We start from the raw sequence: 13,689 nt of genomic DNA, 5'->3' as shown, positions 1-13,689 counted from the left end.
AAGTTCAGATAACTGGGTTTGAGAGACTAGAAAATAAATATTTCCTAAGTGAAAAAGAAAGGTTGTATTATTAGGGATGTGTGTAGTAAATTTTAATGATTATTTGGGGTTATGAAACCTTCTATTAGAACTGAATAAAGGCTGAATGTTACAACAAGGAACTCTAAAGTCAGATAATAGGAGAATGGATTTAAAGATCTTTATACAAATGAACTTAGATAGCAACTTGTTATAGAAGAAAGGGGAAAGCTGGGTTTTAATGTAGCCATGGCAACTTTCTACCTTCACCAATTTTCCCCTTGAATCAAGTATCAAAATGTTTCTCCCGCACATGGTGCAGCCTTTATAACTCTCATAATGAGGTACAAGCAAAAGGCACACTTTGTTCTTAAGCTTTTGAATTGTAAAACTTCATTGAAAAGACAGTAGGTTTTAATTTTTTTTTTGTTCACCTGTTTCTTCACTACCCTAAAAGTAACATTCTATTATAAACATCATAAAAGACCAGATAACATTTTAGTTACCCCAAATGTACACACAGAATTATGCATTCTTTCTTCAGTATACCCAGAGGCCACTACATATGCCTTTATTGTAAATGTAATCTACTGTGCAGCATCCTCCTAATTGGCTTGATCCACTGAGAATTTTGTAAGAAGACACTGCCTGCCTCAAATAGGTCATCAGTTAGTGACACAGACAAAGACGGACCAGGACAGTGCTCTCTCCACTGCAGAGGTCTCAAGACTTGTCTCCATAAAGAGTCCATATGTAATCACATCTAGAACTTTTTTTTATTCTCATCTAAAAATGCACTAGAAAGAAATCTCAGCTATGGTGAGTGTCCACAGGGATTAAAAAAAAAAAGATATGAGAAGTCTTAAAATTGACTTCTTTCACTGAACTAAATTGGGATGCCTCATGCTGTCAGTGTTCCATATAAAACATTTTAAGCCTGTTGCTCTTCTGCAGGCAAAATCTGCATGGGAAGGCAATAGGAGAAATGTTCAGAGAGCACAAAGCACTTTAGTAAAAAGTATCCCATGTTTCCAAGTGCTTCTTAAATTAAAAAAAAGAAAGGAATTAAATTGGGTCAATCAGGCCACAAAAAAGGTTTGGGGTAGCTGGACAACTATAATAAATATCTTTTTAATATTTTTCCAGTTTTAAAAATAAAGTGATTTGTAGAGTGAAAATAAACAGACTAATTAATATAATATACACCCTAGTTATTTACTGCAGGTTGGATGGATGATAAATGGAAAGGAGAACACATGACAAGGTCCACGGAAAGGGCACTTTGAACACGTCAGAGTCATTCTAACCATGTAGAAGCATGTTCGTAGCTCCCACATATTAAAAAAAAGGATAAAATTTCCATTTATAACATTAAATATTATTTAAACTTTTAAAATATTCAATTTCAATTTATCTTGCTTTAACATATGAATATGTGTCTTTAGGACTAAAAGATTTTAAAAAGATAATGTTTTAAAATAGTTCGCCACAAAAACAAAAAGACTAAAGCAAACAAAAAAAAAAACCAGAAACCACTTGAGTTCCCAATGTCTGATCACACTAAAAAATTCAGTCACTTAGAAAAACTGCACTCTGTTGCAGTAACACTTATCTGCATAGGCTTGATTACCACATTTTAAGGAAAAGAGTAATAAATTTTCTCTGCACATTAACTACTTTTATGCATTCCTCAGTCAATTCATACTATCTACTCCTTAAATACTTAAGACTTAAGTCAAAATACAGATTTTTCCCTGAAGTATGAAATCCTTGATAAATGATGGAATACAGGAAATTATTTAAGAATATCAGTCATGATCTAGTTTACAGTTTCCTAGATTTGAAATGATTTTCAAAGGTCTCTCTCTTTCATTCCGTGTGATCAAAACCAGGGAACGGCAGCTAGAGAGCTGCGGTTGCGGGGAGAAAGGTGAGAATGTTCTACAAAGTTTTGAGAAACTTACTTAGAGTGCATTTAAGCTGCCCAACTTACTTTTAATTGTATAATCAGTTATTTTTTAAATTTTTCAGAAAAGGAAGAAAGCTCTTTTAAAATCTACTATACAGCCCAAATCCTCAAGCGGCCAATAGTGGAAAACATTTTCTTAGTAGCAAAACTAAAGCATAGGTTGAAAAAATAGCTATATTTTAAAATGGCTGTAACAGCCATCATTTTCTCACTTTCAAGTAGACACTTCATAGAAAAAGGTGAAATTTCTATCTTTTTTTAGATATCAAGACAACAGGGGATAATTGCCACAAAAGTCTGGTGTACATCTCTTCTCTATTCCCTTCTGACTGATGCTTACTGTCGGATACTTGACTCAATTTTTAAAATTATGATAATTACTGTTTGATTTGATATCACTCAGTAAAAACTGTGGAAAGACACATTTGTAGGTAGGTTATTAATCAGAAAATTATTAATGAAGTTCTGATCAACCAATTAAATGTATTGGTATAATCAAATAAATTGAGTTGAACAATAATCCTAATCATAATGCTCACACTCTAGGAATAATAATCAAACTATGAAATACCTAGCAGAAGAATAACCAGTCATATGTAGCTGTACATACTCTAATGCCCTACCATATATATTGTCTATTACAAACAACCTCATTTTGTGTAAATTCTTTTTTGTTTATTTGCTTGATTTGGGTTTTTGTTTGTTTGTTTGTTTGTTTGTTTCTTCGAGACAGGGTTTCTCTGTGTAGCCTTGGCTGTCCCGGAGTCACTTTGTAGCCCAGGCAGGCCTCGAACTCACTGCGATCTGCCTGCCTCTGCCCCTCTCGTGCTGGGACTAAAGGTGTGTGCCACCACTGCCTGGCATAAAGAAATGGAAACAACAATTAAGATAGCAGGTGAGAAGTAACAAAGAAAAAGCTTCCAGCCAAGGGACTTGGGTTTGGGATCACACAAAGGACCAGGTTACTCAGGCCACATCTCTGCATGAGTATTGTTCCCTGTAGCAGAGGAGGCAGTTGCCATTCTCATGACTGCTAATCTAGAGCTCTAGTCCACCTCTGCTGCTGCTGAGCCTGTATCCGTGAGCTGCAGATGTGTAACTATCCACGCATAAGGTGCTAACTTATTATAACTTCAGACTTATGAAAAAGTATAGGTAATATGGTTTGTGTAAGTAGTAAAATAAATGAAAATAGGAGCAGCTACATTTATTGAAAGTTCTTTTTTAAAAAACCATATTGGATTGCTTAAATTGTATGTAAAATGATCCATTCTCTGGTACACTGAAAACTACCATGTCTGTTTTTCTAATGGAGTAATGGTGCTATTCGGTAGACCTAGGAATTGTATATTTTCTTTAAGTCACATTTCTTGAAATAAAAATGATACTTCTTCTTTGTTTATTAGTGAGTTCCATGTGAATTTAGTTTTGTGAGTCATACCTTCATCCTTACTAATTTTGGCAAAATAAGTTTTCTAAACTTCAAAATCTGAAGATGAGAGTTTTAACAAGTCTAAGAAAAAGAATCCCACTGTACTAAATGTTTGTTACAATTACCTCCTCATTTCTATTCATATAGGCAGCATGGCATGCTAGAAAACTGTGTGCTAATCAAGCCCTATTGTGTATTAGCTACATGTTTTTAGGCAGGTGAGATCTCCAGCAGGAGAGATGACAATATTGCTAGCTTTCAGAGTCTGTCCATTAAGAGCACATGGCTATTTGGAGTTTCTTATGCACCTATCTCGCAAGGCCATTGTTACCATAAACAATTGCTAACAGGGAGACTTGGAAGCTTGGAAGCAGTAAGATGCAAGAGAATATTGCTTCTGCCTTAGGACTGTGCAAATATCTATGCTAATAGCTGCTGGTGAAAAGCATCATAGCCATTTCCACGGGCATAAAAAAAGTCAATATTCTAATAAAGGTTAAATGTCTATACTCTGCTGTGCTTCTCACCCTGACAGATTCTTTCCATATATTAGCTCAAACACATATTGAGCTTATACACCGTATTCAAAAGTCTTCTGGACAAACCTAACTCAAACTCTGCTGTCTCCAGGTTATGGCTATGCAACTGATGGAATGAGCAAGAGAAATATTCTAATTAAAATAAATATAAACATTCAAAGATACCCACAAAAATAATTTCTAAAGAAAAAGTTGCATTCTTATATTAATCATGACATTTAATAATCCACATCCCAGTTAACTTTCAGGAATATAGGCTCCCCTTCACACAGATGAGTAAATCTGATACAACCCATAAACTGGCAGGAGTCATGGATACTTCATTCTCAGCTGAGTGATTTGTGAAAACACAGATATGAATTTTGTGCTTTCCCTTCATCTTGGACATAGAGGTACAGGCTTCAGTGCTGGCTTTCTTCAGAGCCATTCCCACAGATTCCCATATCTCTGGCCTCACTCTTGCATGTATTCTAAAAAACTATTTACTAGTGCTTTGAGTCTATATGGAAAGTTATAATTTATAAATACTGGCCATTAACCCAATAACTGAAACATAGAAGTTGTTCAATAAATATCATGAAATTATAAATGAATGAGCCACAGATACAACTCTCAAGTCATTTTATACAAAGCAGACTCTAGAGAGAGGTCGGTCGGAATGGAAGTAGAGAACTGTGCTAAACATCACTACTTAGCTCATTCAGCAATCAGGTATAATTTTGCTCTCAAGTGCTGACTCTGAGGGAGGAACTACAGGCACATTATTTGATTATAATAAAACAGTATTATTTCTGTGTGCCATATGTCAAAACACACCACACCCACAAAATCAGCCGATCTCAACCTGTGGGTCATAACCCACATAAGCCCAAAATGAAGAGGCTAGCCACACCTGGAGCTCTAAAATACGTGAAGAGAGTGGAGGCAGTTCACAGGCAATCCACCTGGATGGAGCATAGACCTACCAATACTGGATCTTGTTAATCAGACTGCACCTCAAACTGTAATTTGCTTTTGGAACTCCTTGTTTTCTGCGACAAAAATACCAGTGGTCATTCTCAATGATAAAACAATCAAATCCTGAGCCAAAGTTAATTTTATGTAAGTTTATTTACAGCAAAGTAGATGTGATAGCCTCCAAATTCTGCAAATCCCAAGTCACTTTATACAAAGGAGGCTCTAGAGAGAGGTAGGGATGAAAATAGGGAGTTGTGCTAAATATCACTACTTAGCTCATTTGGCAATCAGGAAAAACTTGGCTTCCAAGTGCTGACTCTGAGGGAGGAACCTTCAAGGTTGTTTCTATTTTTTCATGATAGTTAATTCTTAAAGACAAAGCAAAATAAAATAAGTAAAATTAGAGATATAAACAAAGAATTGAACCAACTGAAAAACTCTGGAGGCATATTTATTATGCTTAATGAAATGTCAGTCTCTTGAAGATTAATTATCTTGTTCCACCTAATGTCTGGGCCAACAATAAGGGCAAAGTCATCAAAATGTACTGAAATAATAGTAACTTCTAATATTATTATGTACGTGAAATAATTATTGTTAGTTAAACATTATTTATGGGCCGTCCTCTTAAACTAATTTTTTCTCTTCCTTTGATTTCATTTAGAATAATGCTTCAACTTCTGCAAGTACTGGAAAAGCATGGGCTTTGAATCTTAGAGTTAAAAGTAAATGAATTGCTCCACATCCTATGACCATCTACACATTCACCCTCTTCAAAGAGCCCATCAATGCTCTATCACTGAAGAGACAGCAACCATCTTTTCTCCACTATGCATGCAATTTTTGGAAAATACATCTGTGGTACTCACAACTATTTCCATGAAGAAAACGCCTACAGTTCTATGGCACACATCCTTTGACAGATGCAAACACTTCCCTCATCAGTCAGCTCGTACTGAACTTATTGGCAGGGACTGGAATCCTTAAGGACCTGTTAAAATTCTGAAGACAAAAGCTAAGATGAAGGACATGCCACTCCATATTCATGTGCTACTTGGCCTAGCTATCACTACACTAGTACAGGCTGTAGATAAAAAAGTGGATTGCCCACAATTATGTACATGTGAAATCAGGCCTTGGTTTACCCCCAGATCCACCTATATGGAAGCATCAACAGTGGACTGTAATGACTTAGGGCTTTTCAACTTCCCAGCCAGGTTGCCTGCAGACACACAGATTCTGCTCCTACAGACAAACAATATTGCAAGGATTGAACATTCCACAGACTTCCCAGTAAACCTGACTGGCCTGGACTTATCTCAAAACAATTTATCTTCAGTCACCAATATTAATGTGCAAAAGATGTCACAGCTTCTTTCTGTGTACCTAGAGGAAAACAAGCTAACTGAGCTGCCTGAAAAGTGTCTGTATGGACTGAGCAATTTACAGGAACTCTATATTAATCACAACCTCCTTTCTACTATTTCGCCGGGCGCCTTTATTGGCCTCCACAACCTTCTTCGACTTCATCTCAATTCCAATAGGCTGCAGATGATCAGCAGTAAGTGGTTTGATGCTCTTCCCAACCTAGAGATTCTGATGCTTGGGGACAACCCCATCATCAGCATCAAAGACATGAACTTCCACCCGCTTCTCAAGCTTCGTAGTCTGGTAATAGCTGGCATAAATCTCACGGAAATACCAGATGATGCCTTGGTTGGACTGGAAAACTTGGAAAGTATCTCTTTTTATGATAATAGGCTTACTAAGGTACCCCAGGTTGCTCTTCAAAAAGTTGTAAACCTCAAGTTTTTGGATCTAAATAAAAATCCTATTAACAGAATACGAAGGGGTGATTTTAGCAATATGCTACACTTGAAGGAGCTAGGGATAAACAACATGCCTGAACTCGTCTCCATTGACAGTCTTGCTGTGGATAACTTGCCAGATTTAAGAAAAATAGAAGCTACTAACAACCCCAGGTTGTCTTACATTCACCCTAATGCATTTTTCAGACTCCCCAAGCTAGAATCCCTCATGCTCAACAGCAACGCCCTCAGTGCCCTCTACCGTGGAACCATAGAGTCTTTGCCCAACCTCAAGGAAATCAGCATACACAGCAATCCCATCCGGTGTGACTGTGTAATCCGCTGGATTAACATGAACAAAACCAACATTCGGTTTATGGAACCAGATTCTCTATTCTGCGTGGACCCACCTGAATTCCAAGGCCAGAATGTTCGGCAAGTGCATTTCAGGGATATGATGGAAATTTGCCTCCCTCTTATAGCTCCTGAGAGCTTTCCTTCCAATTTGGATGTAGAAGCTGACAGCTATGTGTCCCTTCACTGCAGAGCTACTGCAGAACCCCAGCCTGAAATCTACTGGATCACACCTTCTGGTCAAAAACTACTGCCAAATACTCTGCGAGAGAAGTTCTATGTTCACTCTGAAGGGACCCTAGACATAAGTGGCATCACCCCAAAGGAAGGGGGGCTATACACTTGCATAGCAACTAACCTCGTTGGTGCTGACTTAAAGTCCATTATGATCAAAGTGGGAGGTTCTGTTCCTCAGGATAATAATGGGTCACTGGATGTTAAAATAAGAGATATTCAGGCCAACTCTGTTCTGGTGTCTTGGAAAGCGAGCTCTAAAATTCTCAAATCCAGTGTTAAGTGGACAGCTTTTGTCAAGACTGAAGACTCTCATGCAGCCCAAAGTGCTCGGATACCATCTGATGTCAAGGTATATAATCTTACTCATCTGAAACCATCAACTGAGTACAAAATTTGTATTGATATTCCCACCATCCATCAGAAAAGCAGAAAACAATGTGTGAATGTCACCACAAAAAGTTTGGACCACGATGGAAAAGAATATGAAAAGAGGCACACAGTACTTATGGTCTGCCTTGGAGGCTTTCTGGGGATCCTTGGTGTGATGTGTCTTTTTAGCTGCATCTCACAAGAAGTGAACCGAGAGGGTGAACACAGCTATGCTGTGAATCACTTTTCCAAGCCAGCCCTGGCATTCAGTGAGCTTTACCCTCCTCTAGTCAACCTCTGGGAATCCGACAAAGGAAAAGGTGTGTCGGTGGAAGTAAAAGCAACTGCTTTAGGCGTGCCGACAAATATGTGCTAAAATAGGCAACCAAACCTACTTCAAAGAAAAGCTCAAGGCTGCAGTAGTGCTGACAAAACAACAACCAGGCGGAGGAATGTCCCTTTGGGAAAGAAGATTCAGCTGCACTGACGCCGCTCCAGACCAATGGAAACGCGAGACACTTCAGCCATTTAATTGGCTGCCTTCAAAGGGTACTGTGGCAACCAAATAAAACAACTCCATTTTCTAGAACTTTCATGTAACTTTTATGTCAGGACTACAGTTAACGTGAACGAAAACATTTCTGTATTTTTTTTAAGTATAGAAGAGTAGTCAAACGAGAGCTATCTCCCTGAGTTGTATTACACACATTAGCCACGAGTTTTTGCAGTGACCAGATACACTTGAGTTGACACGTGGTGTGATGGAAAGGACACACTCTGTAGAGTAGACACCGTGAGTATGTGGACCTCTTTTATATGGAAAATACATTTTGGATTAAAATCAATTGCTTTTGTCTTGTTTTTGTTTCTAAATAAAGAATAATTTCTGGGAAATATCATCTGATTAGAAGTCATTTAGATACCAGTGGGGTTTTTTTTTTTTTTTATTTGTTTGTTTGTTTTTTAAGGTGTTTTCTACACTCACATTTGGAATGTAAAGAATGAGACTTTTATTGGGTTTGGAAAGCACATTTAAAAATAAATCCTCCAGGAAATTATAAATGCATTTAAAGATTTTTTTCCCAACAAAGAGTTTTTGGAAGAGGATTTAATTATTAGGTTCAAATGATGCAAATCCAACACTGAGGTAAGGTGGTGTTATACAAAAACTTTTGCCACATTTCAGTAGCACTTACTTTTCCAGACATATTTCACATCTCTTTGATATTTTAAATAATGAGCTTCAATAATGTCACAAATAATTTAATAATCTGCTACACTACAAACACAGTAAGGAAACACATATTCTATTTTAACAACAGGGTTTTAAAATTTCACTACAAAATCTGAATAGTCTTCTTACATGGACTCTGGCCCCCACAAGTTGATCACTTCCGCCTAGGGGGGCAGCCTTGCCAGGTTACAGAGGAAGAGGATGATACATGCAGTCCAGATGAGACTTGATAGGCTGAGGTCAGAGGAGGGCTTCCCTTTCTGAGGACTAGGGGAGGGAGGGAGACCGTATGAGGGAGGGAGGGCAAGATTGGTAGGTGACAATGGAGGAGATATAATCAGGATGTAAAGTAAACAAATTAAAAATTTTAAAAACATCAAAAATCTGAATAAGTAGTGAAACTTTATGAGGTTTGACTTTTCAGAACTCTAATTTAGAGTTTTCTTTATTCCAATATAAAAACAATTTGATACAAATGGTTCCAGAGTTTACTGTAAAATAAAATAAAAGATATTCTATCTGTGCAAACTAGAGTCACTTATTGTGCAGCATAGGGTGGCCATGAAGTCATGACTCCCCTGACAGAACCGTTTGTTAGCAGAGCTTACTGGTGAATATCACTGATTTTAAAAAGTTAGGAAACAGTTTTATTAATTAAGAATGAATCCTGATGATGGAGGCAAAATATAGCAACAAAATGTAATCTGCTCAAACTATTTGTAGTGTCTAAAAACACGTTAAAATGATTTCAGACTATAAAATGAAAACACCATTTTTAAATCCTTTATATGAAGTAAAAATTTTTTACTTGAAAACTTAGCAAAAACTAGTGAGATTGAGAGTTTCAGTCATTTTACCAATAAAAACAGTTCAGCAAAACCAGTGCATGGTTTTTAGAAAAAGGAAGTATTCTAATCATAAACACCAATCTTAAATAACAAGCCATATTTCTAATAGGCAAATTGCTTTTCTCCCCAGCTAGGAGCTAACAGTAATAACTGTTGTGCTGTTGCTAATCAAGTGTTTACCACTTTACCGTAGCTGAGTGAATACCTTCAGCATGTCACCAGCCTGTAACCACTCCCAACCTGGCAGCCATATCAATGTATTTGTTGATAGTAGACATTTCTTTTGTATTAGCATTGACAGTTTCTAATTAAATCCTAGCTGGTTTTGACAATGTGGAAGGTAATTGCTATGAACTCTTTAAAGTGAAAGGACAAGCTGTGTTAATTTCAACAAAACCAAACTATAAAACTTGTTAATTCAATGTGTTTTCCAAGCGCAGATTTTACAACCTGATGAATCACTATCACGCAGAAGCTGACGTGAGAATTTATCAGTAAGACAATGCTCATATATCATGAGAGGTTTCATCACCACAGACAGAGCTTTGTGGGCCTCAGCTATTCATCAAAGCCTTAAGAGCTGAAATATGACCTATTAGGATGCAGTTATTGTATAGGTCAGCAAGAAATTGAGCATGTATCTTGTGTTTCTTTTAAATTTACCTTCATGAGGAATCACCACAGCCATACTTAACAGCTTACAAGGCATTTCAAGCTACGTATTAGACCAATTAATAAGTAAATTGTAGAAGACATAAAAATGATTTTTGTTACCAACAAATTGATGCAAGTACTTAAAGCATATTATGGTTTTATTCAAATTTTAATCTAATGCATCAGCAAGAAAGAAAAGAATATTGCTTCAGTAATGAGACTAGTATTTAATATTCCCTATAAATCATCCTAAATAGTCATAACACTAAATGTGCACTAGTCAAATGACTCACATATACAGTTGAACTGTACTATATGGAATCACCTGTTGCAGTGAAGTTTACATAGGAAAAAAATTCTGAAGCTTATAACTCCAAAATGCTCATTCATGAACTTATCTTCATGGGGAAAAATAATCTCATACAAAATTATTTGAAATGAATGATATAGTCTCATGGGGTTATTTTTAGTACAAACCAAACTCCAGATTTTTGAAGAACAGGCATGCCAAAACAACACAAAAATAGTCCTGATTACCAACAAACTGCCTATACAAAACTTGTGCTGCTATATGGAGATGAAATATCCTATTAACTTGTAATATCCTGGGTGTCCTAATATCAGAGTACAGTATCTCATATATGCAAAGATGCTGATGCAAATTAACTTTTTATGCTATCAGGTGAATCCATGTACAATACATATGATTATAGATGGTACATGATTTTGAAAGGATAATAAATGACTGTTACAAGTTGACAATGACACTAAGCTGGGAGAGACAGAATTTGTTATAAAGTTCTCAAGTGACATTCTTAAAAATAATGTAACCAAACATACCAAAACTATTTTTCAAAAGTATGTCACACAGTATTAGGACTGGATTAAGGTCAGAAACTTACAGTAAATGTATCCTTAATAGTCACAAAGAAAAAAATATAGGCAACAAGAAGCAAAACCTCTTATCTACAAAAGAACTTAAAGGCACTAGCCATCTCATTCCTGTTTGCTACTCAATTGATAAATAAACCAGCATTTTAATACTTAATGTTCCATAGGAAACACTTATTTTATGATGACACCAAAACATGTTCTTATTATAAAGTATCAGCAGATCAATTCAGATGCAATAAATTACAGCCTCCGAATCTTTCAAAAATCATAAAACAGTAGGAAACAAAAGACTGACTTCTTTCTATTAGCAACATTTAATTCACATAATCAATAAAAATTAAGTAATTATAGCATAAAATAGGTATGTTAAAAATTGTATGGAGTAGAGGGAACTAGATTTCCCTCCAATGAAGCACAGAATTCTCAATCCATTTAGTTCCTGAAGCAATCAATTAATAATCAAATATTTTCCTGTAACATAAAATGTCACTTCAAAAATGTTACTGTATCAGTACACATTCATATTAACTTGGGAAGAAGGGAAAAAAGGAAACTTGTACCAACACTGAATGTCACACTCAAAATGGGAAATGGTTTTTAGAAACTTATATCTATCTTAAAAACAAAAACAAAAACAACCCCCCTAAAAAACATGAGAAAAATTAACTTCATAACTAGGTGCCAAAATATGATAAGATACTTATTTCTCACTCTCTCTTCCTTTCTCACTTGCCCTCTCTCAGAAATGCCTTTTGAACTCATGTATATAAAATTAATCATTCTATTGTGCACTTGTACAGAAACCCAATTCACTCATGGAATGTAGTATTAATACTCCCACTTTATATCCCATGTTACCATATAACTATCAATATAGTGGCAAAGAAGGTAAGTAGGGTTTCTTCCCCCTGGATAGGATGGGAAATATAGGAACAGAAAGATACAAGACCATGAGCAATGGTAATGCCTGGGTCGACCATGAGCAATGGTAATGCCTGGGCCGCCCTGAGCACTGACGTGGCCTACTTGGGTAATGGCAACAACACATCGCCATGAAGAGACATGAAAATGTAGCTCAAGAGTATAACACTTTCCTAGCATAAACAAGGCCTTGCTCAGTGCCATTCAAATGGAATAATTAGAACTCATTATTATCACCTAATCAACTACATCAATATATATTTAAAATATTCCAATCTCAGTTTTACACCAGGAATTGGGGACAAAATTTGATGGATTTCTTCGACTGCTTGTCAAAGACAAACAATACTAGTTCTGTTTTGTTTTTGTTTTTGTTTTTGTTTTTGTTTTTGAAGGACCAAGAAGAAAGAAACTCTATGCAATTTGTTATAAATAAAAATTTAAATAAGCATATTTGCCATGTACCCTGTAAGTACACAGCCAGGGCCTACTTTCTGTAATCATTTTCTTTCTGTAATTATTCCAATATCTATCTGATAGATCTCATCTATCAAGCACCTCTCTCTCACACGATTCTAGTTGTAAGTGCAGGATGGTCAGTCATCAGCTAAATATGCTTTCCAAGTCTCAGATTACAAGCACATAAAAAACAATATATCTTAGAAGCCATCTTCTGTGTTTAAAAATAAATGCTGAAAAAAGAAAAAAGGAGTCCTTCCATCTCTCTGCCAGGAGGTAGATTCTTTGATTACCTTTCCTACACCAGTCAAGGAAAAACAGCCACCCCAACAGCTTAGAGTGAGAGCTCACTGTGCTCTGGCAATCTGGCACTTAGCACCTTCTAGTCTACTTACCCTCCAGGCTCTCAGGAGAGCACAGTTTTGAATGACACGCTATAGTTCTAGAGAGAATATCATTGCTTAATGTGGTTCAGATGACACGGAATGTTTGGTAATAAATGGAACAGGAAAAAACTTAAATAAAAATAAGCATGGCCATGTGATTAGAACCTGCGGGGCTCATTTAATAGAAAGTCATTCAAACCGTCCAGTCAAAGAATGGAGGTGGCTGTTTAAAACAAATATTATCATAAATAAAGATATCCCTAAACATTAAGCTGGGGTGGGAGGATAATTTTACATGTACTAAATTTCTCGGTAGTCACAAGTGCTTGAAAGTTATTATGCTCAGGACTTGTCTCTTTCTACCTTGGCTTCTGTTATTACTGTTGTCTTTCCAAGTGAGTTGTGTAGACTGTAGAGATACTTCCAAGTAAGATGATTTGGAAAGCAGTAGCGACAACACATTATAAAACTTAATTTGTAATGTATCATAAAGAGCAATAGGCTTCACCCTGGCAGTTTCATACATGCTTAGCTTTGCTTGATCTCTCCCATACTCACCAAGCAATGATTTTAAGCAGGGAGACAAATCATGGCCCATGTCATTTGCTCA

General features: G+C 36.4%; 2 protein-coding genes across 9 annotated transcripts in view; one reads left to right on the top strand and one right to left on the bottom strand.

Annotated features, from left to right (window-relative positions):
• The window catches only part of Lrrn3 (leucine rich repeat neuronal 3), a 34,433-nt gene extending 25,817 nt beyond the window's left edge, over positions 1-8,616 (top strand). For both annotated transcript variants that reach the window (XM_051145136.1, XM_051145127.1), the window contains exon 2: positions 5,580-8,616. In XM_051145136.1, coding sequence (XP_051001093.1) covers positions 5,936-8,059 — 2,124 coding nt within the window. In that variant the 5' untranslated portion in view covers positions 5,580-5,935 and the 3' untranslated portion in view covers positions 8,060-8,616. The remainder of the gene's footprint in view (positions 1-5,579) is intronic.
• Positions 1-13,689, bottom strand: part of Immp2l (inner mitochondrial membrane peptidase subunit 2) — an 835,266-nt gene that overhangs the window by 444,648 nt on the left and 376,929 nt on the right. The gene's annotated exons all lie outside the window — the stretch shown is intronic.

The sequence above is a fragment of the Acomys russatus genome, chromosome 1, assembly GCF_903995435.1.
Source record: "Acomys russatus chromosome 1, mAcoRus1.1, whole genome shotgun sequence".
Lineage (NCBI taxonomy): Eukaryota > Metazoa > Chordata > Mammalia > Rodentia > Muridae > Acomys > Acomys russatus.
Note: the sequence above shows the minus strand (reverse complement) of the source record. Positions and strands in the feature narration are given on the sequence as shown.